A 26,745-nucleotide genomic window follows, 5' to 3' on the forward strand; every position below is an offset into this window, starting at 1 on the left:
TGGGCTGGGCTAGGAATAGGTGTTGGCTTTAGTTTGGGAGCAGCTGGGGGATATGGTTCTTCTGGGGTCCCTGTAGGCTCAGCTCTGGGTTGGAATCAGGGGAGGGCTCGGCCCTGGCTCGGGTTCAGGAGCTGAATCTAACGTTGCGGTCCCTGTGGTTGTGGGCCCGGTTCTTGGCTGAGGCTAATGGGTTGGAGCCAGTTCCCAATTCCCGGGCTCACCCACAGATCCACTGGAACCGGAGCCGGGCCGGCTCAGAGTCCGGGCCTGGGAGAGGCGCGGCTTAGCGCTGGGTGCCCTCGCTGTGCGCCCGCTCCCCCGCCTCCCCGAGGCCGGCCCAGGGGAGGATCCGGGGCGGGGCGGGCTGGGGCCGCGGCCCGTTTATAGCTGTGTCTCTTCCCGTGCCTGCTCCGGAGCGGCTCCGCCATGGATCTGCAGATCCTGGAGCATCGCGTGCGGGTGCTGAGCCTCGCCCGCCGCGGCCTCTGGCTCTACACGCACCCGCTCCTCAAGCTGCTGCTCCTGCCCCGCCGCAGCAGGTACCGGGCGGAGGGAGCCTGCCTTGCCCTGGCGTGTTGGGGGCTGGAGGGTCAGAGGGCCCCGGCTTGGCACGGGGAGGGGGGGCAGTGGGCCGGCCGGGAGCAGAGCAGGTGAGCATGGCTGTGGGGCAGCTGATGGAAGAGCTAGTGGCCCAAGTTCAGTCTCTCACTTCCTTTCCAAACTGCAGAGTCCCTGGGGATGTGTATGGGCCTACGGGCCGCCCTTTGTATGTGAGGAGGGGTGATGGACGGCGGGGGCGGTGAAAGCCCTTGGTCTGTGAAACATGTGGTGGGGTCAGGGAGAGAAGGAGATACTGGTGTCGTGTCGGGGGAGGGGATGAGAGTGAGAGGGGTTAGGAGGATTGGTTAATTTGGGGTGCGAAGCTGTGTGCCCCCAGTGAGTCAGGGTAGTAGATAATGGATATGGGGGGAGATGGATACCTTCAATCCTCTCTGGGCATCCTGCTCCCTCTTTCTGATTGTGGTAGGCGCTAATGGGAGTGAACTGTAATTGAAGGATCCCAGGTGGATGAGCTTTAGCTAGATGTCGGGGCCACGATTGAGGGGGGTGGGTGGGCATGGATAATGGGTTGGATTGGGGCAAATTATGGGAGAATGGTTGCTTTGCTTGCAGGGTGAGGTGGGATGCAGTGCGTAGCAGGCTGTATGTGTGGAGATGGCTTGCTGGAGTACATGTTGCTTTGGTAGGCAGCTTCTATGATGAGATGAAACTGGGCCAGGGTGAAGGGAGTCCTGTCTTCCTTTAATATGGAGACCATGACATTCAGACATTTTCTTTCTCCCACATTCCCAGGGTAGGCACACGTTAGAAGTGTGAGTATGAAAAGCTTTTTTGGGTCATATAATACAAGATGCTTTCACAACTATGCACACTCCTGTGCTAGATTGCTCTTTGCACATTCTTGTTCATGGGCTGGTGCTCTGGAACTTTAGCATAACGAGTACTGATGTAAAATAGAACTTTAACCTGTGCAAAAATGCCTAGTATATTTGGAAGCTGATTGTCTGGCACGCACAGCCTCGCTTACCTGACACTTTCACACACAATCATGGATAAGTCCGCTTTGTGCTCACTCCAAGTTGGGTCTTGCTCACTCCTAACACAAGTGAATGTTGGCACCGGGCAGCTGTTTGTTGCCATGCTTGTTGCGTCTCTGGCTTGCATCAAATTTCCTTGTGAGTCAGCAGCTGCGGGATTTCCCCTGTCCTGATATGCCTACAAAACCCAGGTCCATCTGTTGGGTGTCTGTGAATGAAATTGCCCCAGGCTCAGAGAGCCCTAGCTCCCTTCATGAGAACACTTAACTCTGTTGCTGCGTGTCTTCTCTCCACTGAGAAGTGTGCTTCTGAATTCAGGTGTGCTCTTTAAAACCATTCCCTCTCACCCCGAATCCACTGAAACATCCCAGCTGCCCTTGGATGTGGTGCTGTCTGTGGGCATCACTCTATGCCAGAGAGTAGTCATGTTAGCTAGAGTCATGTTTGATGTTGATTCTTGCTAGAACAGTGCTAATGCTTTCAAGTCCTACTGTAGATAATAATGAGGAGGGGTTTATAAAAACATGCTATAGCCTGGGTCTCCCTCCTCAAAGACTGGATGCATCTTTAAAAATCAAAGCCAGTAATCTTGCAGTACTAAACATGATTGGATGGAAGGAAACCGGTCCTGTCTAAGCACTGTTGTGAAACATGAGTGTTTCTAATCCTGTTGGGCCACTGCTGTGTTTCACAACAGTGCTTAAATGTGGCTGTGTAGTGTAGATGGTTCCTTCCAGTTTGCAGAGGGGAAATGGTGGGTGAGGCAAGCATACAGGTCCATGGAAAAGTACCTTAACTATCCTTACCTGAGAGGAATTGCTCTGCCTGTGGCAAGTGAACCAGTACTGGAAAATCTTTCAGTGTGCGCATTACATTCAATTATGTGTTGGTAGGTGCAAGTTCTTCAGCTTGACAGAGACTCCCGAGGACTACACCATTATGCTGGATGAAGAAGGCTTTAAAGGTACCGTGTGACAACTCTCTCATGCTGAAGCTGCAATTCATGGAGACACAATGCTTTCCCCAGTTCTGGCATTAGCATGCTTCCTGTTTCATTGCCATTCAAATGCTGTTCAGGCCCATTGTTTCTCTTTGCTGCTTTGAAAACCCTACGTCAGAGGGCAACTGCAGGACATAGGGTAGATTTTTCTGTAGAGCCCCGTTGCTGTTACTGGCTTTAGGCTTAATACAGGTCTATCAGTATAATGTGTGCCTCGATCCATGTTATGAATGCTCATGTAGATGTGCATTGGGTGCCCTGTAGCTGTCTGTACATGTTAATACTAGATGAGTACTTGTTATCATGTTGCTTGCTAGATGCACTTTGGTATTTAAAGAGGAAATGCAAATATCAACCAGCTTCAGTGTAATGAGCTTGAATGCCCCTCATAACCTGGATATGTGAGGGTGAGGCTTTTCCACATCTGGTGGGGTTCTCAAAACTGGCCATACTTCTACTTCTGGAGTTGTGGCTCCTGCTCAATGCCGTCCTAGCCTGTGATGTGCTGCTGCTGCCACATTCACCATGGAACCTTGCCAGCTGGCCTATAGAGGCCAGGGAAGTGTTGGTGATGTGGTCTTGCCAAGTGTACTTCTAGAGACAAGAAGGTGTGACAACTTAATGCTTTATAGATGGTGCAGTATACAGCGGGGGGGGGGGGCAAGGGGCCATGGCCCCACCACTTTTGAAAGTGGATGGGCCTGCCCTGTGGACTTTTTGCCATGGGCCCAGCCTCCTGCCCCAACTTTCTCCCTGAGGCCCCACCCCACAGTCAGGCTGGAAGCTGAAGCCTGGCCTGCATAAGAGCAGCCCAGGCAGCTGTGGGGAGCCGTGGACTCTCCACTTGCCTGCGGTGGGGGTCATGAGAGCAGCCCTTAGCCCGTGTCCCCAGGCCCCCCCCGCCCAGGGCAGGTGGAGGGTCCATGGCTCCCGGGTGGAGGGCCATGGCCTGCCTGTGGCATTTTGGCCCCCGAGTCCCTGCCCCCCAGCCACGCCGGAGCCGGGTTGGAGTAAGAGCCATGTAGGCAGCTGTGGGGAGAGACACACCCACCCCACCCTGGGCGGGGGACCCCTGGGAATGGGGACATGGCCAGGGTCTGCTCCCAGGCCCTCCCACTCCAGGTAGGTGGAGGGGCCAGTGCTTCCTGGCCCAGCTCTGGCTTCCGGCTTGCTTGGGGGGGACAGGGCGTGGGGGTGGGGGTTGGGGGAGAGCAGGGCCATGGTGGGAACAGAGCTTCGTTGCTCCTCCACTGTTAGGAAGAATCCATTGCCCTGGCATACAGTAGAACTCAAGTGAAAATAAACTCTGGTTGCTTGAGTTGTTGCTGCTACCACAGCTGCTTGTAGACATTTGCTAAGACTTACTATTCCAAATTACTGATATTGCTTCATTACATTGTAGTAATCTAGATAAACTAAGGCTGGAAGAGGATACATGTATTGTTTCTTTAAAACTGTAGCAGTAAGCCAGGCAGGCAGTGTTCCCTCTAATTTTTCCCACCCATGTGCAGAATAAATTATGTGCACCAATATGGAGGTGTTGTGTGACACATCACCTCTATTTTGCTGCACATAACAAAATTTCATGTGGTGGGGGTGGGGCCGAGGGGTTTGGCGTGTGAGAGGGGGGCTTGGCTGGGGCAGAGGATTGGGGTGTGGGTGAGTGAGGGCTCCAGTTGGCGGTGTGGGCTCTGAGGTGGGGCTGGGGATGAGGGGTTTGGGGTGCAAGCTGCCCCAGGGGCTATGATGGGGGAGAGAGGACCCCCCCCCACCTCTCTCCCTGCAGCAGCACCTGGGCTGGGGGGGGAGAGGCGCCTCTCCCCAGGCCACGGCAGGTCTGTGTCAGGGCTGGGTTGGGGCCTGGGGAGGGGCACCCCCTCCCCCGCCATGGCAAGTCCAGGGCAGGTCCCTATCCGGGGCTTAATAGGCAGCTGCACAGCCATGTAGTTGAGAGGGAATTTAGCAGGCAGGAGGTGAGTTCAGGGAGTCTTCAATGAAGCAGAGAGACGATAGATTTAGTAGGTAAATGTTGGTGGTTCTGTACCTTTGTTGCCAGACAGGCTGCATAAAATAAATGACCAAGATGCAGTTTGGTCATTTGGTTTAATCATAGACTATCAGGGTTGGAAGAGACCTCAGGTGGTTATCTAGTCCAATCCCCTGCTCAAAGCAGGACCAACACCAACTAAATCATCCCAGCCAGGGCTTTGTCAAGCCGGGCCTTAAAAACCTAAAAGGAAGGAGATTCCGCCACCTCCCTAGGTAACCCATTCCAGTGCTTCACCACCCTCCTGGTGAAATAGTGTTTCCTAATATCCAGCCTAGACCTCCCCCACTGTAATCAATTCACCATTCGGTACAGGGTTGTCCATACTCTAACCCAGTGATTTCCAAACTGCGGGTTGCAATCAAGTACTGGGTTGCGGACTGTAAGACACTGGGTCATGGCGGCTCTGGTCAGCACCGTCGACCGCGCTGTTAAAAGTCCTATCGGCGGTGCTGCCCAGCAGAGGCAGGCTAGTCCCTATCTGTTCTGACACTGCGCTGCGCCCCGGAAGCAGCCAGCAGCAGGTCCGGCTCCTAGGTGGGGGGGCCACGGGGCTCTGTGCGCTGCCCCCGCCCCAAGCACTGGCTCTGCACTGCCATTGGCCAGTTCCCCTAGGAGCCGGGCCTGCTGCTGGCTGCTTCCGGGGTGTAGTGCGGTCTGTGTTGCCAGGACAGGCAGGAAGCCTGCCTTAGCACCCCCGCTGACCGGGAGCTGCCCAAGGTAAGCCCAATACCCAACCCCACATACCAATCCCCTGCCTGAGCCCCACCAAACCCAGAGCCCCTTCCTCCACCCAAATCCCTCATCCCTGGCCCCACTCCAGAACCTGCACCCCCAGCCCAGAGCCTTGACCCCCCTCCTGCACCCCAACCCACTGTCCCATTCCTGAGCCCCTCAAACCTGGAGCCCCCTCCTGCAGGCCAAACCCTTCATCCCTGGCCCCACCCCTACATCCCAACCAGGGCCGGTGCAACCACTAGGCAGACTAGGCGGCCGCTTAGGGCGCCAAGTGGTTGGGAGCGCCAAAAAGCAGTGCCCCAAATATATATATTTTAAACAGCGGAGCACAAGGCTGCCGCTGCTTCCCAGTTCCAGAGGGGCTGCCTGCAGCGCGAGCAGCCCCTCTCCCCGGGGGAGCAGCCAGCGGCGGAGCGGGGAAGGGGAGGGTCTAGCGCTAGCAGCTGCGCCTTCTTCCCTGTGCCACGGGCCGAGTCGGGCTCCCTGCCACCCCGGGGCTCTCAGCGGCAGCAGCAGGATTGGGCGCAGGGGTCTGGCTGCCTGTACTGCCGCTGAGAGCCCCGGGGGCAGCGGAGAGCCCGGCTCGGCCCGCGGCATGGGGAAGAAGGCGCAGCTGCGCTCTGCTCTTCGGGAGGAGAAGCTGGGTGTCGTCTCCTCCTGCAAGGTACCTAGCCGGGCCGCAGGGAGCCGTACAGGCCCGCAGAGCGCCGGGGAGTGGGCAGGTCCAGTCCCTGGCCTGGGGAATGGTGTATGTGGGAGCAACCCAGGCACCTGTCCCCCAGCCAGCGCCACCCCCTCCAACACCCACCGACCAGCTACCTTTTCCCCTGTGCACCCCATGCCCCAACAACCCATCCTCTCCTGCCACTTTTGCCTCTGGGCAACCTCCACCCAACAATCCCCCCTTCCCAGCCACCACGGTCACCTTCACCCCTGCATCAACCTCGGAACCCCCCCCTCCACCTGCCATCTCCCTTCTGCCCACTCCTCCCTTGTGCAAACCCCTCCGTGCCACCTTCACCCCCCTGCAACAACCCAGGGCACAGACAAACCCCCGCCTGCCAGCCCCTTGCAACAACCCCCTCCTGTCCACTTCTCCCTTGTGCCGCTCCCTCCCTGCCACTGTACCCCCTGCAACAAGCCCCTTTTGCCTCTGTGCAATCTCTTCCCTGCCACTACACCCCCACCACCTCCATCCCCTGCAACAATCCCATGCACCCCCCCCTCTGCCACCTTCACCTCCTGGAAGAGCCCCCATATGACCCCCTCGTTGCAGCCCCCCCCCGTGCTCCCTGCACTTTGTGAACATCTGGGCCCCTGGGGGGAACTTGGCCATAGGAAGGTGGGGGCTGGACATCGGAGGGGGCGCGCAAGGTGGAAGTTTCGCCTAGGGCACAAAATATCCTTGCACCGGCCCTGATCCTAACCCTCTGTCCCAGTCCTGAGCCCCTCCCACACCCCTCCCCAGCTCCGTTGGGTCATGGGCATCAACAATTTTCTTCAACTGGGTCGCCAGAAAAAAAGTTTGAAAACCACTGCTGTAACCTGATGAGGATGCTCTGCAGCACCAAGCCCCTCACTGGCACTCTGTCTGCGACATACCGGTTCTGTGCTGGTGAAACTAGGACCAGAAAGAGATGCTTCCATTCCTTTTCAGTTAGCATATTATACTAGCAAGCACAAATCCAAGTCCCTTCAGTTTATTTTTGTAGGGTTCCCTTGTCTCCCACACCAAAATATGGTGGAGGTGGTAGGGAGTTCATTCCTATATATAGATTTCTGCCTCTCACTCAGTGCTTGTCAGAGGAGTTGGGAAGGGACCTTATCACTGGGAACTGCGTGTGCTGTATATCTGCACGACTCATGCCAGCTATATGCATGATGCAGCCTAAAGCTAACCCAGGCTAACATAGCCCTCTCTTGCACATGGTGTGCATGTATGCTTGGAGAACGAGGCCTCTGATTTGTGCTTGCCAATCTGGGTGTGTTTTCCAACTTCCCACTCCTGTGTCTTCCTGTTGCAGGACAGCACAGGCTGGCAGAGAATAAAATGAATGTCTTATCTTGTTGGATCTGGCCCAGGAGGTGTCACTGACCTGAAAGCTGAACTCAAGTTCCCTGCTTCCCCCAGCTGCAGCATGGCACTAGATTGGGTCTGGTGGATCTATCAGTGGGCACTGGTCTTTCTATTTTAGCTGAGGATCTGGTGGTCACTTAGCTTCTAATCCATTACAAGCTGCCTTGCCTTGCTCAGGCCAATTTGGAATCTCTGCCTTCAGGGCAGGGGGTGGAAAGTAATTCAGTGAAATCGTTTTGGGCTGTGAACACAGAGCTTCACAGCTAGGTCCCTATTGTGAGTTGTACTGTAACAACCAGTCACTTAAAAGCTGTTTTTAATGCATTGTTCATTGATACATATTTATACATAGGACACGCTAACACTGGGGAGGGCAGGAAATGTAGAACAATAGATCTGAGAGCAGCATTCTGGACCCCGCTGAATTGCTACCTCGTCATCCTGAGCTGTAACTTCAACAGAGCAAAAGCGCCTTGGTGGCAGGGCCGGCTTTAGGAAGTGCGGGGCCCAATTCGAACATTTTTGGGGGGGCCCTGGCAGGGATGACTAAAAAAAAAAAGTTTAAAAAAAAAAAGCCTTTCATTTCTTAGCAACCGGTTCCCTATAAAAAGTTCAGATTTAAGGGATGTGCCACAGTATGTATTTTTTGTACCAATAGGGTTACCATACGTCCAAAAAGAACCAAAAAGCCTGACATGTCCGGGAAAATACGGACGTATGTTAACCCTACCTAAAGTTTTTTTTGTTTTTTTTGTTTTTTGTTTTTTTAAAAGATGGGCCTGAACTAGAAATGAGCTCCATTTCACATGTGTGGGTCCCCACCACTCCCTGGGGGTGTGCTAGGGTGACCAGATGTCCCGATTTTATAGGGACAGTCCTGATTTTGGGGTCTTTTTCTTATATAGGATCCTGTTACTGCCCCACCTCCGTCCTGATTTTTCACTCTTGCTGTCTGGTCACCCTAGGTGTGCACATGTGTGGGTCCCAGCTGCTCCCTGTCCCCCTCATTGAAGCAGGTGTGTAGGGTTACTGCCCTGGGAACTGCAGGGCACCACTGGACATGGGGCTGGCTGGTGGCAGGGCAGGGGCTGACTGGAGGTAGGGTCTGGCTGCAGGCAGGGCAAGGGGTGCAGGGCTGGCTGCGGGCAGGGGGTGTGGGGCTGGCTGCGGGCAGGGGGTGTGGGGCTGGCTGGAGACGGGCTGGTGTGGGCAGGGAGAGCAGGGCTGGAGGCAGGGCGGGGCTGGCTGGAGACAGGGTGACCAGATCACCCAGGTCAAATATCGGGACACGGCAGGGCGGAGCAAAAAAAAAACGGTGGCAGAGCAAAAAAACAACCCCCTCCTCCCTCCGCAAGCACTGGAGGGAGACCCCGGAGACGCAGGGGGAGCGCGGGGCTGGGGTAAGTGAGAGTCCGGCCTGGCCCCAAGTGCAGGCAGGACTCAGATGGGCAGTACCTGGAGGGAGAGTAGGGGGGCGGCCCGCGGGGCCAGGCGGCGGCTGTTCTCCCCACCTGGGCAGCGGGACTCAGGAGCAGCCGCTGCTGCAGCTCCCACTGCCGCGGCCGGAGGAAGTGGCCATGGCGCTCGGCGGCTGCAGCTCTGGCGCCCGGGCCCGAATCCCCCGGGCCTGTTGCGGGGACCCAGCAGATTCAGATATAAGGGTTTGGAAACAAGGTTACAGGTAGAAGAAAACCATAAAGCACCTATACTTGGGGCTGGTCTACACTGTGTGGGGGATCGATCTAAGATACACAACGTCAGCTACGAGAATAGTGTAGCTGAAGTCGACGTATTTTAGATCGACTTACCTCGCGTTCTCGCGGCGCAGGATTGACGGCCGCGGCTCCCCATCAACTCCGCTTCCGCCTCTCGCCCTGGTGGCATTCCGGAGTCGACGGGGAGCGCGTTTGGGGATCGATTTACCACGTCTATCCCCGATAGATCGATTACTACCCGCCGATCCGGGTAGTAATCAAGTTACTTTCCTGCCTAAGGTATTTCTCACCCAAGGCTTGGTTCTGACAGTTCTTGCCCAGTCCAGAAAGCTGGGATCCACCTTTCATGAGACACCCCTGCTGGCAGAATCTCCTTCGTAATGGATAAAATCTTGTGCTCTCTTCTCCTGCACAGTTACACACTGTTGTCTCATACCCCGGGGGGTCCCTAGTCAGAAATGTTTCTTGGGGGTTCTTTTGTCTTTGTAAATCTTCATGCCTGCGTGGAGAGGCCGTTCGTCTGGTTATCGACTGAACGGTGCTCTTCTGGGGGGCTTGTCCCCAATCCGATACTGAGACCAACGGGGACACCCTAGTGAATGTGTGCTCTGCCCTGACCAGTGTGACCTTGAATATACCATGCATACAAGGTCATGCTCGTGGGAGTGAAGCGGTGTGCTCCTCCAAATGGCACCCCTGGGTGGTGTGATCTCACATGCAGTGTGTGTGGCGTCACAGCATGGGGGTCATGCCATGCCCAGAAGTACTGAATGTCTGGTGTTCCAGAAAGGTGAGAGTGGCCACCCTAAGCCTGCATGGTCCGAATGATGAATGTAGGGCAGGCTTAATGGAGGTCTGTGCTCACCTGAGGCAAGGCAGGTCTCAGGGCTAAGTTTCACTTTAACTGTTGTTAAACCAAATCTCCTGTGTGTTACAGAATTCCAATTATTTTCCAATCACACATCACAGTAACCAAGGCAATCAGCTAGATGTTGGCTTTCAGCAGAACCCTCCCCAGCACCCTTCAGTGAAATACTGAGGTAGTCACACACAGGGCAACGGGCCTAGGTGTGCCTGGGCATGTCTGTGTTACACGCTCACCTTGCTCTGTACCATGGATACCAGCCCTCTCCATTGAGATGTCAAGCCAAACAGCTGTTTAAAGAAGGGACTAACAGGGTTTGAAGTGGTTGTCCTTAAGCCTCCTTTGAAGTTGGGTGACTATCTCCCTCAAGGGTTCTCTGTACATGAGGGATTGAGGAGGATGTTGAACATCAGTCTGGGATTTGCTAGAGTGCATCCTGTACCAGTGTTGAGTAAAGACCTGTGACAGTTCTGACCATCTCACAACCCATCAGGATTAGGGTTGAATGCTGTGCAATGTTTTTTCTAAACTTGAATCCGATGATTGAGTCTCATTCTCTTTAATAGCTTGTTTTCCCCCATCACTTAAGCTTTGCCATGATTTTAGCAGCCTCTGTCTTTGCTGGAGCTAGAAATCACTGTGGGATAGCTGTCCCATTTAAGAATCAGGTTTCCAGTGGCAGAAAATTCACATCAGATCTGCTGCTTACTGCCATGTTAGAAATGGATGTGGGGGTGGGAGAGCATGATGTTTGGCATTGTGACTTTTAGGGTCTAGTATTGCTCAGCCTGCCATGGCTACAGTGCTCTGGGACAGTACAAAGGTCTTCAAAACCAGTAAGTGTTTTTTAAACAGTGGTCTGGAATCAGTGATGACAGTGCAGATTCCTGATGTTTTTGCCCAAACACTTCCTTGCTTGGTTTGGTCTATCACAGTGGTTCTCAGACCACTTGAAAATTGCAGAGGGTCTTGGCGGATGACTTAATGATCTTTCCAAATGTTGTTTGCACCGTTAGCTAACTATTGTAAAGCACTTTGGATAAAAGCACTATAGTTTAAAAAAAAAAACCCTTAATAATAATTAATAATAATAAACTTTTTTGTTCTACAAATAAAAGCGCACAACCCATATTTTAATATCAGTAGTCTTGCCTTTCTAATGCAATGGATGTGCCCTCTCTCTCCTGCCGCAGCAACCCCCAAGCTGGGGTTGGGAAGGAGGGCCATCTCTCCCCAGCAGCCGCAGCCCCGGAGCAGGGGAAAGTTGTCTTTTGGCCGCCACAGTGCTGCACGTCCCAAATTCCCCTCCACCCCCTCTTCTCGCTCCACTGCCCCCTCCCACCTACCCCTTTTTCCCCCCCCCAAGGCCGCCACCTCACCTTACATGTGCATCTTCTCCAGGGTCCAGGCATCTAATTAGTGGCGCCACACCTGCGCAGCTCCACTAATTAGGTGGGTGGCCCTTCATTCTCTTGTGTGCAGCCGCCCAGATGCGCACCTTAGAGGGAACTATCTGTGGACCACAGTTTGAGAATCTCTGGTCTATCACTAACAGTTATTGTCTTGGAGAAACCCCAAGAAGGTCTGGACTGAATTTGATCCACCAAGGCTTTTATATTGTACTCCTTTAGGTTAGCTGTAGTCAGACAAGCAATCTCTGATCCGTTAGGAGAGCTCAGCTTTGATGTTTCTTTTGCTGCTTAAGGAGCCCTGCATCAAGAAGTAACTAAATTGTTTTCTCCCTTCCCATCACCACTTGAGTTGCCCCGTCTATTCACTGTCTAACTGCATTGCTGAGATCCATCACACTGCTCCCCTTCCCCTGGTCTGATGCAATATCTTGAGTTCTTAGGCATGATGTTTCTATTCTCAGCTCAGTTACAATTAGAGCTTCACTGCTAACCCTGATGCTGCTCTTGATGCAAAGTTACAGCTTGACCCCTCCATCACTGAAGGTCTTTATCCCACACTCCTTCTGCATGGTTTAGCCAGACCAGCTCACTTGGTCAAGCTGGAGAACATCTCACCCTTACAAAGCCTGCATCCATTGCTGACCTTGGCAGTCCCAGCCCCTGGCTGACCCTGCTAGTCACTGCTCTCCCAGATGGCATGGCTCAGCAGTTCTGTTCCCCCTAGTGAAGGCTTGTAGTTGGCCTTTGGCTCTGACGGAGGAGCTCTGTTAACCTTGGGCAGGTGAGAGCCAGGCTGTAGCAGAATAATTTTCTTGGTCAGGTTCCCATCTCCGTGGGAGCTGCATTTTCAGTCTTTACGGGGAAACCTGTTGTCACTCAAGCCTCCGGGTGTCAGGGAGGAGAGTGTTTTGTAATGTGGGGCCTGCATCTGGAATGCTGCTTTGGAAGCAGGGGAAATGTCACCAGGTACCTACCAAAGTATTTTGCAGCTACTTGGCTTTGGCAGCCCTCAGCCTCTCAAGAGAAGCAGATTTTGCAATTAGATGGCTTTTCCTCATGTCAAATGATACAGAGACCAGTTAGCTGGGTCCCCAATGCATTGAAGAAGCTGGGGTCCCAGATGCACAACAGATATTCCCAGAACCTAGCTGGGAGAGAATCACAACCAGGATCTTTGCTCCTTGGGAAGGGGCAGAGGGGGCAGGAAGGAAGCAACAAGGATGCCTGGCTGATGCCCACAAAGGCAGCTTTTGTGTAATTAGTTCCTGGATCCCATCCAGGTGGGCTTGGCTGAATGCTCGGAGCTGAGTTAAGGAACCCTCCATTCATTACATCCCCCTCTTCCTGAGGGGGAGGGCTACCTGCTCTGCACCACTGTGGGAGTATAGATGTGCCTGATCACTGGGGAGCAGGAGAAGGAGGAGGGGCGCTAAACGCAGGAGAGGTCCCTCTCTCCGAGATATGCCTGAGGTTACTATGGGGGCGGCTGCACCCTTGCTGCTCTAACCCAGTCCTGCCTAAGTCCTCTCTTGTACCTGCCAGTGTCTCATGCTGGTGACTGCCAGGGGAATGTCTGACATCCACAGCTGAGAGAGTGGAGCCAGGGCAGCTGAGCGCATGGTTACTGCACTTCAGATTCTGCCTGTGCTACGGGACTGCACAACTTCAAGGGCTTTATTGGTGGGACACGGTGCACCAGGGTGACTGGAGTTGGTGCAACAAAGACCCGTCTAGGATCAGGCCTTGATGGGGGTGTTTGTGGGAGAGGGATGGGGCTAGACACAGTCCAGCTTGCAATGCTATGATGAGACTCTTGCTTTCCCCTCCAAGAGGCTGAGCCCAGTTCTGATGCCACTTCTGCACTTATGCCTGGGGAAATCTTACTGATAGTCTGCATGAGGAGCTTCTCCAGCTGCAGTAGCCCAGGAGTGGCTAGGGAGACTGGAGAAAGACCAGGAAGGGCAAGGAAGCAAATAATCTGTAGTGGAGAGAGAGAGAGAGAGCAACAGAAAGGGAAGGGTATTGACTAGCAAGGACATGCAGCTCTAGGGCTTGTCTACACTGGCAATTTACAGCGCTGCAACTTTCTCACTCGGGTGTGAAAAAACATCCCCGAGCACAGCAAGTTTCAGCACTGTAAAGCGCTAGTGTAGACAATGCACCAGTGCTGGGACCTACACCCCTCATGGAGATGGGTTGTTTTGTTTGATTTATTTATTTATTTAAAGAGCACTGGTGTGCCGCAACCACACAGGGCACGTTAAAGTGCTGCCGGGGCAGCACTTTAGCGTCGCCAGTGTAGACTAGCCCTAACTTATACTAATGACTCCAGCGAAGACAGGCCTTTTAGCCTGCATTCAGGGAAAGGGTGCCTGGATAAAAGAATCTAAAGAGTGATACGTTACTGTTCTCTATTGAGTACTGGTCAGCCAATTCTGGGTTGTTGCCCACCTATTGAGCCTGCTATTTTGGGTTGGAGGGCATGTGTTAAATGCAGGTCAAGGGCCTGGGTTCTCATCAACCTCTTCATTCAGCTCAGCTGTTCCACCCCAATGTGATTTGGGGTGGATCCCTTATGCAGCACTAGCTCTGTAGCTCAAAGGCAAATAAGCACCTTCCAAGAGGCTTCAAAGCTGCAGTCCTCTGGGGTGGCTGGGCTCCTCTCCATGTTCCCTAGGCCCATCCTCCCCCACATCCAAGTCCCAGAGCAGCTTCTGCTGCAGTTTTAACAGGCTGTGTCATGGGAGTGGAAGGAGGGGGGACAAGCCCACAGAGGCTGCTCTGCTGTTGTCATTTGTGCTCATGCTACATGGTGTGGAATGCTGTGACATGGGGACTAAGCTCTGGTGCTCACTTGACCCCCATCCCCACTTCAGGAGTATATGGCAGGTTACCCCTCCTCCTGGTTTAGAATCATAGAGTATCAGGGTTGGAAGGGACCTCAGGAGTAATTAGCTGTATTAAGTCAACATTCAGTTATGGTTCTTTCAAAAAAGTTTACGACGTTTTGTTCAGAGTTCCAACAACCTCCATTCCCAAGGGGTTTGTAACTTCAAAGATGCAAACTTCAACATAAGTTGGCGGTGAAAGGGAATGCTGTAGCCAGTGTTTGAACTGCCTTGTCTACAAGGGGGATTTTTTCACCATAAGCCAAAATGTACATTTAAAGTGAGCTCTACCTGTATAACCCCTCCCCCCTCCATGTAGATACTCTTGCTCTGGAATAAGAGATGTTTTGGTTTAATTTGTCGCTTGGAAAGAGGCTTAAGCTAAACCAAAAGCCATTCTGATACCAGAATAAGGTCTATATGGGGCACTGTACCCATGTGACACATCCATAGGCAGTGAGTTTTATATGGGCTCATGGTGCCCGGGCTCCAGCAATATTCAGGGCCCGGGGGCCCAGCTCCACCAGTGTTCGGGGCCGGGTCTCTCCCCCAGCCCTGCCTGCTGCCCCTGCGCACCTCCCCCGAGTGTCCCCTGGCTCCCATTTGCTGCCTCCGTGCACCTCCCCGGGCCCCTGGAGAGAAGTGTCCCTGTCTCCCCTGCAGCTCCATGCTGCCTCCCTGCATCAACTGCAGCCGCAGGGTCCCCCATCCATACTGCCAGGGCAGACTGACTCTGAGCATGCCCTTCCCCCTTAGACCCTTTCATTTTCCAATGGGACCCTCCACCAGCACGGGGGGGGCCCCCGCCTGCAGTCATCGCTCCTGCCCCAGGCTGGACAAGGGGCAGCAGCAGGGGAGGAGGTGCACATGTGATGGCAGCCCCCCCCTCTGGCACCCACTGCAGGGGAGGCGAGGGGGCTTCCAGTACCTGAGAGGGGCGCTAGGAGCATGTGCAGTGGCAGTGGTGCGAGGCAAGTGTGGTGCAGGGGGGATGTTGGGGGGGGGGGGGGGGGGGGGGGGGGGGCCCCCCCCGGGGGGCTCGCTGCTGCACTCCTCTCTGGCTCTTGCCCTAGGGCAGCCTGTCTGCACCCCAAACTCCTCATCCAGAGCCCTCATCCCCTGCAACCCAACCCTCTGCCCTAGCCTTGAGCCCCCTCCCACACCCCAAACCCATCAACATCAGCCCCACCCCAGAGCCATCACATTTTTTACATTTTTAAAAATATACAGTAATTCCTCACTTAATGTTGTAGTTATGTTCCTGAAAAATGCTACTTTAAGTGAAATGATGTTAAGCGAATCCAATTTCCCCGTAAAAATTAATGTAAATAGGGGGGTTAGGTTCCAGGGAATTTTTTTTTGCCAGACAAGACTGACTCTCTCTCTCTCTTTATTTATTTATTTATTTATTTATTTATATATAGACACACACACACAGAGTATGTTTTAAACAATTTAATACTGTACACAGCAATGATGATTGTGAAGCTTGGTTGAGGTGGTGAAGTCAGGGGTTGGAAGAGGGTGGGATATTTCCCAGGGAATGCCTTACTGCTAAATGATGAACTAACACTCGGCTGACCCCTCAAGGGTTAACACATTGGTTCCAAGCCCCCACCAGCTAGCTCCAACGGGCTGCTCTTTCTGCAAGCAGTGGACAAAGCAGGCGGCTGCCAAACACTCTAAGGGAGCATTGGGCAACTTTAAACAAGCATGTTCTCTAATAATTGATCAGCAACGGTAAACAACGTTAACTGGGATGACTTTAAGTGAGGAGTTACTGTATATTGGCTTACTGTGTGTGTGTGTGTGTGTGTGTGTGTGTGTGTGTGTGTGTGTGGCACTTGGACCTGTTCTGGGCACTACTGAAACTTATACAAACCTGCCGCCCCTGTACACATCTTCCTGTGTATTCCCCCTAGATTTATAACAAACCACTGCTCTTTCCCAGAGCCTGGATAAACAAGCTGGAGTTAGTGATAGAGCCTGGGGCATAGCTCCAGTTGGTTGAGGTTGCAATTGTTCTTTGTTTTGAGATGCATTTTATTAGCAGAGCCCCTGATGTGGGTTCTGCAGAGTTAGCCTCTTCTTTTGATGTGTAATTGGATCTCAGGTGCCCAAGGCCCCTTTAGGCTTATTTATATGATCGTTACTCAGATAGCAGCACATGAAAGCTAATGACTCTATCCTGTTTCAGTGTAACGGGGGCTTTAGACTGTAATTACAAATGCCAATATGAGCTTTCACTCTGGCCTTTTCTACACTGGGATTTTCAGACCTGGTGAAGCTGCACCAGTGTAAGGGCATGTTTTCACTAGCAACGTTAAAGCGCTGGCTGTGGCAGCGCTTTAACATGGCTGTGTAGTCATGGCATAGCGCTGGGAGAGCTCTATTTTAAAAAAACCCCACCTCCACGAGGGGAATAGCTCCCAGCGCTGGGAGCGCTGTCAACACTGGCACTTTACAGTGCTGAAACTTGCAGCGCTCAGGGGAGAAAGTTGCAGTGCTGTAAAGTGCTAGTCTAGACAAGCCCTAAATGCGGTGCCCCGTATAAGCTGTGACTTGCACCTGGTGCAGCTTATCCTAATGCTGTGGGTCTGTGCTAAGGGACAGCTACACTGATGGCTAAAATCCTAATGCAGACAAGTCTTTTGGCTGAATTAAGAAACCTTTTCATCTGTGGGGGAGTGTTGTCTAGTAGTGAGAGCACAGGACTAGGAGGGGTGGGTGCTAGCTTCTACTCCCAGTGCTGCCAGCAACTTGCTGTGGCCTTGAGCAAGTCACTTAATGATTCTTTCTTTCCCCGTCTGCCCTTCCAATCAGAAGGGTTGAGATTAAATTGCTTTGAATTCTGGGAAAGGACCTCACACTTCAATGTTCGTCAAGGAGTTCATAGCTTGTAAATACAGAGGGCTCTGGCTTTGGTCCTGGTTTGAGAATTATCCATCTCACTGGCTCTGAATTGTCCATTAGCTCCTGAGGTACCTGGGGACAGGTGCACTAGAGGCCCTTCCGTTTTTGGCTCCTGCCCCGCTCATGCTGATTTTTGGAGCAGTAAGGCCTTACCTGCACTAGGGAATGGCTCTGATCCAGCACCTGGTGCAGTGCAAAGCAGATGTGCAGGCAAGGGCAAGTCAGGGTGTAGTAACACCGATTGCTGGATCGCGGCTGTTACTATTGTAATTCTGGCCTGAAATACTGACAGACGTAAACGCTGTCAGTCCCTTTGCTTTCATGGGAAAGAGGATTTCTCCCCTTTCTTTTGCAGAGGGGGAGGAGTGCACAGCTTGAGGAAGGGCCAGCTACAGACAGTGCCTTAACAACCATCTGTCCTGCCTTCGCACTAAGCTGCCTGTCTGAACCCACTCTAGCTGGCTGCCTTTGGCTGTTCTGCTTTGCCTATCCAAGTCAAGAAGCTTTCTGTGTGCTCATCCTGATGAGAACTGCTAGTGGGTGTTAACCTGAGCTTATGCCTTTACAACAGGGCTCTGCTGCAGTAATGGTGAGAGACTTGACAACTGACACCAGTGAAAAAAACACAATATGCATAAGGCCATGCAAATAACAGGTCTTCTGGTTTCTGATGTCAGAGCTAGGCATGCTGGGGATTGCAGCAGGCTGAATGGAAGCTAGATGTGAGATAAAACAAATGCGATACGGGATTTGAAAAGCCATATCCAAACCCACTCCTTCGGCCTAAGATCTGACCAAAACCTTGTCATCTGGCTCCTGGCATAACTTCACCCAACCCAAACCGATCCCTGCTGTGGCCTGGAACTGGGCCCATCCCAATGTGGATCGGTGCACACCTTCCTTGGCCTGTCTCAAGCTGGGTCCCCCAATACCATCTGAGTGAGTGAACCATCTCTCCCTACTGATATTGACTGCAGCCCCACCTCCCCAGTCTGCCTCTACCTATGTGGCATTTGCCCTTCAGGTACTGCATAAACATACAGCACTGAATACAAGCTAAGCAGGAAATTCTTTTGGTGCCATGGAGACTGTTCCTGTGTTAGCTCTCTTGTGCAGGGAGAGGTATGCACCAGCAAAGGGACAGGGCTCTGTCCTGGAACTAGCAAGCTCTGTCACCAGTCAGCATGTGTTATACTGCAGCGTGGAAACAGTAAGTCCCCATCCAAGGCAGCTGTTGCCTACATTGGTTCCTTGAGAGGTGTCCTGGCCTGCTTGCATAGTGCCTACAGCTGGTGAGGCTTGGCACAACGAATGGCTGCGTAAGTGGAATGTTACTAGCTGCTGTGGGGAAGGTTCATATGTTGCCCAGGCAGCAGCTGCAGTTGGGTCTCTGTACTTGTTGCAGCAGCCTCATGGCTTCTGCCACACCTCCCTACTCTTGACTGGCTCCGAGGCTGTCTTGCTTTCATCTCCCACACTTCAGCTGAGCTGCCTTGGACCCAGGCTCTGCACAGCTGGACTGCAGGGCCTGGCTTCCTGGTGGAAATGCTGTAGCTGGGCAGGAAGTGCACTGGCAGGAACGCCAGCCCCAGGGAGCATCCTGAGGCAGGAAAGGTGGCAGGGTGTGGGAGCAGTCTTGGCACCTCTTGCTAATGGGGGCTCTTGGATGGCAGGGTCCATCCTGCTGGAGGGGCCGAGGGGCAGGTGTCTCTAGAGCCTAGATGCCATGGAGCTGGCTGGGGTTAAAACTCTGCTGTAGCTAGTGCCGTGGAGCATTTGCTTTTGTTGGCTCATGGGCCTGGGAGCCCTGCTTGCTCTGAGGGGAGAGTGCTGAGCTGCCTGGTTCTCTCTCCTAAGTGCTGATGGCTCCTGTCCTGGCCCTTCTCAAGGGACACTTGGCTGGCTGCTTAGCACAGGCCTGTTCACACAGTACCATGGCTGTGGGGCAGTGTTGAACAGCCTGTGTAGATGCAGAACAGTCCCTGGCCTGGTTCGGAGGGCTGTGCAGACTGACCCACAGTAATGAAGGGGATGTTTGACTCCACACACCTTCCATAGCTTATTGAACAACTGCGACATAAAATTTGCCTCCCAATCAGACAAAATCTCCTTAGGGAAGCCCACTCTGCTGAATATGGTGAGCAGGGCTCTTGCCACTGTTTCAGCATCTGTTAGCGCAATTGCCTCGGGATACCGAGTGGCAAAGTCTACTACCACTAAGATATATTTGTTCCCTCTCCACATGGGGCGTGGCATAGGGCCCACTATGTCCATTTCCACTCTTTGGAACGCCTCCTGGATGACTGGCAGGGGATGCAGCAGAGCCTTCTGGGGACTCCCCCGGTTTCTCTTCCTCTCCTGACACGCTGCACAAGTCCTACAATAATCCCTCACATCGTTCTGTATCCCTGGCCAGTAGAAATTCCTCCTCAGCCTGTCATACGTCCTCTGTACCCCCAAGTGACCAGCAAAGGGACTGTCATGCACTAACAGCACTAATTCCTCCCAGTGTTGGCTGGGTACAACCAACTGCTTATAGGGTTGACTGGGACCCGGTTTTTCCCTACAGGGGCCTCCCTATACAATTTCCCAACCTCTTCCAAAAAAAAAATAAAAACAAAACAAAACAAAAAAACTTCTCTTCCCCCCCCCCCCCCTTTCCTGGAGTTTCCTCCGAGATACACTTTCATATACTCTCAAGGGAGGGGTCCGCCCTTTGTCTAGCTGCAAATTCCTGACAGACAACCCTTGAGATAGCAGTCAGTGCCCTGAGACCGGGATGCATCTCCCCTGCCCCCTCCCCTGGGAGCCTGTTGTCTTCAGCAGGGCAAAGGCTTGGTTCTGCCTTCCCCTATTTGGAAGCATCCTGCCTCCCTGCACTGTGGTGTCAATGGGACCCTCCCCCACCTCCCCTGTGGGTTCCAAGGTCCCCGCCCCATTCTTGGGGACTCCCTCCGAGTCCCCCACCCCCATGTTCCCTGGGGCAGGATGTGTTAGTTGTTCAGTTGCATCAGACCTACAGTCATCAGCTGGAACAGCCTCCCCTTCTAGGAGCCCCCTCACAGCTTTTCTTCATGCTGCGAGTTACCACACTAACAGCCCTAATTTTGCTGAAAAAATCATTTCCCAGCAACATGTCTGCAGGGATATCTTCGAGCATTCCCACCAGTAAATCACTTTCCATACCTTCCCACTCCACATGAACCTTAGCCAGGGGCACAGGGAACCTCTGTGGCCCCAACCCCTTAATGTGGGTCGTCTGCCCCATCAGAACACTAGCATCTGGAACCACACTCAGTCGAACCAGAGAGAACTGAGCCGCAGTATCCCTCCACCCCAGACACTCCATACCATCAATCTTGATAACCTTGATGTGTTCCCTGTCCGCTTCACTAGGCCCCATGTCCACCAAGCTGGTGTGATAAGAGGTAGGAGTGCCCTCTGGGGCCTCAGGGCTGAGGGCAGCCGAGCTAAGCTGGGACAAGGGAGGTTTACTCTCCATTAATTTGTGACAGCTGCTTCTCAGGTGCCCTGGGGAATTGCAGTGAAAGCACCTTCTGGGATCCCCTGCTTGTGCAGGAAACTTGGGACAAGTAACAGGGGAATGGGGAGGTGAATGCCCAGCCTCCTTTTTCCCAGGGGTAAAGCGGTAATTCTGTTTTTCCCCCAACCCTGTACCCCTCTGCCAGTGGTTTGTTTGACTGCAGCTTGTGCTTGCTCATAAGAGTCTGCATACCCAGCTAATTCACCCAGTGCATTTACCTTTTTGTCCCACAAATACTGTCTTACATCATCACTGCACATATTCAGGAATTGTTCCTGAGTAACCAGATCACACATCCCTTCAAAGCTTGTAATGCCTCCCCCCCCCCCCACACCCACTTATCTACCACATCTCTCATTTCATTGGCATAAGCCACATTACTCAATCCAGATCCCCTCTTAAGATTCTTGAATTTAACCCTGGGTTTCAGGTGCAACCTGAAACTGTTTCAAAACCAGTTCCTTAAATTTACCATAGTTTGAAGCATTATCAGTAGGCATCTTATTGAATATGTCCAGAGCTCTGCCAGTCAATTTTGCTATCAATGTGGTCATCTTCAGGGATGGCATGGAGGGTGCACAGTCTCTCAAAGGTGATGAAATATTTGGCAATATCTCTGAACTCATCATACTGTGGACATAGTCACCCCCATTTCTGGATTTTTGGGGAAGTGGAGCCAGCAGGTGGAGGGTTTTGTCTCTTCAACTCCATAACAGCCAGTTCATGTTTCTGGGCCTCCCTCTGGGCCTCCATAGCCCTCTTGTGGGAAGTTTCCTCTGTCTCCATCCTGGCTTTATCTGCCTCCATAGATCTCTTGCGGGCAGCTGCCTCTGCCTCCATAGCTCTCCTGTGGGCAGCCTCCTCCCTCTCCATCAGTCTTTTATGTTCATTTTCTTTCTCTTTTGCTTCCAGTCTAGCCAGCTCTAGTTTGTTAGCTACTTCACTGGTAGTCATTTTCCTGCTTTCTTCTGCTGAGCCACACCCCCTCTGCAGTTCACTGAAACTGGGATGCACTCAGCTCAGGGGATTCTTAGTTAACAGAGACTTTCACAGTGCCCAGTGTTCAGCCTTTCTGGGCAATTTGTACCCTGTGCAGTTTTAGCTTCTGATCTTCAGTCTTATTTATTTTGCTTCCTTTTCTGTCCCTACTTCCCTTACCCGAAATAAGCAAACAGAAAATAACAAACCAGTAACCACTTTGTTCTCCAGCCATCACACTTAAAACTCACTTAAAATCACTACCAGTACCTCCAAAGCAATCAGCTGTGCACAGATCCTGCCAACTATGCTATTGTGACGGGTTGGATCACAGAAACCCTCTTGGGAGCTGCCACCTGATGTGCCAAGACTACTCCTACCCCTGCTTTCCCTGCCAGCTCAGGCCTCCAGCACCCCGTCTTGCTGAGATATGTTACCGAGATATGTTACATGGAACAGGCAGCACAAAACATATTCCAGTTATGTCATATTCCCATAAAGCATTATGGGGTACAGAGTCATAACCTGCTCCATGATTTTGCTGGGGACTGAAGTGGGGCTGACTGGTCTGTAGTTCCCCGGGTTCTCTTTTTTTAAATATGGGCACTATATTTGCCTTTTTCCAATCGTCGACTCTAGGACCTCCCCGGATCGCCACAAATTTTCAAAGATAATAGCCAATGGCTCTGCAATCACATCAGCCAGTGCCCTCAGCACCCTTGGATGCAGTAGATCAGGATCCATGGACTTGTGCATGTCCAGCTTTTCTAAATAGTCCTTAACCTGTTCTTTCACTACTGAGAGCTGCTCACCTCCTCCCCATACTGTGTTGCCCAGTGCAGCAGTCTGGGAGCTGACTTTGTCTGTGAAGACCGAGGCAAAAAAGCATTGAGTACTTCAGCTTTTTCCACATCTGTCACTGTGTTGCCTCTGCCATTCAGTAAGGGTCCCACACTTTCCCTGACCACCTTCTTGTTGCTAACATACCTGTAGAAACCTTCCTTGTTACCCTTCACATCCCTTGCTAGCTGCAACTCCAATTGTGCCTTGGCCTTCCTGATTACACCCCTGCATGCTCTAGCAATTTTGTCAAGACCACTCTGTTTATTAGCACAGCGCTCTGCTAATACATTCAGATAATGTGAGCCCCATACAAGACCCAAACAATCTTATTTATACAGGTAAAAGGGCACAAACTAAACAAAGGGACAAAGAGTAAAATAGTAAAAAATACCTGAGGCACAATATGCATATCCTGCTTCCCTACTAACTCTTATCGATCTAAGGCTAATGCTTCACCAATCGCCCTTAAGTACAGCACTTATTCTACTTTAATGTTTGCCTTCCTGGCACCTGGATTGCAACATTTCTCACTTAAAGGCACATACTGCATTCTTTAATTCATTCTATTTCTTTAATATAATTTATTTCACTTTCACAATCCCTCCTTTTGGTCAAGCTTACGCAAAGACCAATAATTACTGGGTTTCACATATTAACTGTTCTTTATTTCTTTGTTCATCAGTGATATTTAACATTATTATATTAGCACTCTGTTTTGGGGCAGTCACCTAGGTGGCATACCTTACATAATTCTGGATACAGCAGGAGATTAACTGAAAACATACAAAAATCATTAGGCTTTCAAACAGGATAGTCAGGGCTCCCTGAAACAACCAGTCTCCTGTGCCAGAAAAATTGAACAGGTTACTTAGCCACTTTCATAAAGAACTTGGCTCTTTATGGGGAAGATATGCGATTTGTTCTAAGTGACTAGCGCGATCTAGTACCTCATTGGTGTCGTCAGGTATAAACACACACCATTTCTTTTCAATGAGAGCACAGGCCCCTCCTTTGGCTGCCAGCACTATGTTCAATGCCTGGCGATTTTGGAGGGCCATCTGTCGGATCGCCCCTGTTTCTTTGCCCAGGGTTTTTAAACTCTCTCCGGTTTTATTTGCCATTATTTTAACTACTGCTTGTAACCTCAGGAGCCTTTTTGCATGGTGTATTACTCCCCCAATTGGGATAAGGGAACCGCCAATGGCCTTTTCCCAGGTCAAGGGGCTTATGTTATTTACATACCATTGGGCATCTGGTAAGTCCCTTCTTCTTCTTTGCCTGAAATTACGGAGGCGTTCTTGTGGGAAGGACCCTAGCACTCAGAATTGTGGGAAGGGTTGGGCGAGATAACAGATACCTGACCAGTTAGCTGGTAACACAGTATAAGCTTTGGTCCCACAAACCCAATGATGGCCTATTAAGGCTGGGAAGGGTCGGTTGCACCCATTTGTCACATAGGTGCCTGCAAAGGAGGAGTAATATCCTCCAAAGGGCACAGGGTAATTCTCCTTTCGAGGAGTGGTGTTATTTGCATGGCATTGAAAGATTGTATTGTTTTCACTAAGGTTACTGTAGGGGGAACATGAGATTGATTTTTCTGTTTGATCCCAAGTTGAGAAAAAATTCATATTTCCATACCCAGTCCGCCACTCTTCAGTTTTGTTTGAATAATTCCATACACCATTGGCCACAATATGCTGAAGGCAACAGCTTTTTCCCAGATCCAGTCTTGTCCCATTACACACCCAACACCAATGACCTTTTCCCTCCACCACACTTATCCATTTAGATACATTTATTCCCACTGCTTTCCAAGTGGTGGTGGTGTTCTATGTTTTGTCAAACGGGCGAGGTCCTCCAGTGAAGTCTGGGGAATTGAGTGGGATTGCCAGGACAGGAACACCAGCTTGAGAGTGGGCTGGGATGTGGCTACAGACCCAGCATTTAGAAATATTAAGGGTCTGAGCGATCCACACTTGCTGCTGGATAAAAGAATTGTCATTGTGGACTTCCCAGACCTTAAGACACCAGCAGCCGAGGAACAGGCACCACCAGAGGCACATGTTGGAGGCAAGGCCCTTCTGGTTCTGACAACCTCAACTGAGGGAACCATGGTTACGGTTCTACGTTCACCAGACAGCAGGCGCTAGGCTCACTACTGCTCCTTCTCGGGCCTTGCTTTAGGTTGTCGTCTGCTTCTGGCAACCCTTATGAGGACGTAGATTGTAAGGTATTGCAGGCTGTTTCTCTACGTCTTCTTCCGGAGTCAAAATTGACTCTGTGCTGTTCTGAGGTGATGATCGGTTCTCCGGGGAGGGTGTCTTCTTACACTGCAAAGCATGTATCCATGCTGCGATGCCAGATAGTTTAACAGCTGACTGGGTAGTAAGCAGTACCTGATGAGGACCCTTCCATCGGGGTTCCAAGGTGTGTTTTCGATGATGGTGCCGTACGTAGACCCAGTCACCTGGCTCAAGGTCATGGCAAGCGTCAGAGGTGGGTTCCGTTGGCCAGGCAGCTCGAACCTGTGAGTGGAAGTGACTTACGGCTTGCATTAATCCCTTGCAATATTGAAGGAGCGTACTGTGAGTCAAGCTCAAGTCTGGGACTGGAGTAATGGTAGCCATAGCTCGCATAGGGCGTCCCATAACAATTTCAAAGGGACTCAATTTATGCCTTTGGGATGGAGTGGATCGCATTTCCATAAGGGCCAACGGTAAGGCTGCTGGCCAGCTTAACTCTGTGGAGTCACAAATCTTAGCAAGCTTATTCTTAAGTACACCATTTTGCCTTTGCACAGCACCTGCGCTTTGTGGGTGGTAGGGACAGTGCAGCAGGTGTGTGATATGTAATATACGATCCAGGTGTTGAACAATTTGTCTGGTAAAATGTGTACCCCGGTCACTGGACAGAGTGGCAGGAATTCCCTTTGCAGGCATAATATGATTTAACAAACATTTAGCAATAGACAGTGAGTCAGCCTTGCGACAAGGAAAGGCTTCAATCCAACCAGAAAATAAACATACCATAACCAAAATAAATTCATATCGTTGACACTTAGGCATTTGTACAAAATCAAGTTGCCAATGCAAGAATGGTGCTTGGGGCAGGCCCCGGAATCCCTGAGCCACTTTTACAGGTTTACCAATATTGTGGCTTTTGCAGCCTGCCACGGTGCTGCCTGTACCACTTGCCAAAGAGCTGACATGGGGGGCCCACCATCCTGCCTTAGTTAGAGCAGAGACCATCCCCCTCCTTTCCGACATGCGAAACACCGTGTAGCAGGTTGGCCAGCGACGGGTAGAGTGAAAAGGGGGCCACGAAGTCACCAGTAGGCGAACGCCAAAGGAAATCAGGATGTAGAGAGCAACCCTGGGCAACCCAGGAGTCTTTTTCGGCGTCTGGGGCAGAGTCTTGGAGCAGGGTGAGGTCAGTGAGGGACGGTGGTGGTATAGAAGCAGAAAGGGAGCCTAGAAATGCATCTGGGGAAGGTTCTATAGCAGCAGCATGTTTAGCAGAGGCATCAGCAAATGCGTTACCCTTAGCAACATTAGTATTTGCCATTGAGTGTCCAGGGCACTTAACAATAGCTAGGGCAGACGGAAGTAAAACTGCATACAGGACAGCAGCGATGTAGGGGCCATTTTTGATAGGGGTACCGGGGGAGGTAAGGAAACCCCGAGCTTGCCAGAGGGTGCCAGAGTCATGTACAACCCCAAAAGCATAGCGGGAGTCAGTGTAAATAGTGGCGGAGCGTTCCTCTGCCAAAAAGCAGGCACGGGTGAGGGCGACTAATTCGGCAACTTGTGCTGAGGTTACAGAAGGTAAAGGCGCAGCTTCTAGGGTCTCAGAGTGACACTACAGCATATCCTGCAAGGAGACGATCTTGGTTGTCTCAAACAGGAACCATCAGTAAACAAAACCAGCTCAGAGTTAGGGAGAGGGGCATCAGAGAGGTCAGGGCGCGGGACGGTGACAGCAGAAACAGTTGCAAGGCAGTCGTGAGGATCACCGTCATCAGACAAAGGAAAGGGAGTGGCAGGGTTTAACTGAGAGCAACGCTTCATGGTAATATATGAAGCTGACAGCAGTAAAAGTTTATACCTGGTAAGGCGAGCGGAGGAGAG

The 26,745-nt window shown here is 51.9% G+C and overlaps 1 protein-coding gene across 1 annotated transcript in view; it reads left to right on the forward strand.

The window, feature by feature from the left end:
• The first annotated feature begins 404 nt into the window (after positions 1–404).
• The window catches only part of CASTOR1 (cytosolic arginine sensor for mTORC1 subunit 1), a 45,919-nt gene continuing 19,578 nt past the window's right edge, over positions 405–26,745 (forward strand). The window contains exons 1-2 of the mRNA XM_024197878.2: positions 405–539; positions 2,492–2,562. Coding sequence (XP_024053646.1) covers positions 427–539; positions 2,492–2,562 — 184 coding nt within the window. The 5' untranslated portion in view covers positions 405–426. The remainder of the gene's footprint in view (positions 540–2,491; positions 2,563–26,745) is intronic.

Source organism: Terrapene carolina, unplaced genomic scaffold (genome assembly GCF_002925995.2).
Source record: "Terrapene carolina triunguis isolate 2854851 unplaced genomic scaffold, T_m_triunguis-2.0 Scaffold782, whole genome shotgun sequence".
In the NCBI taxonomy this organism is placed as follows: Eukaryota; Metazoa; Chordata; order Testudines; family Emydidae; genus Terrapene; species Terrapene triunguis.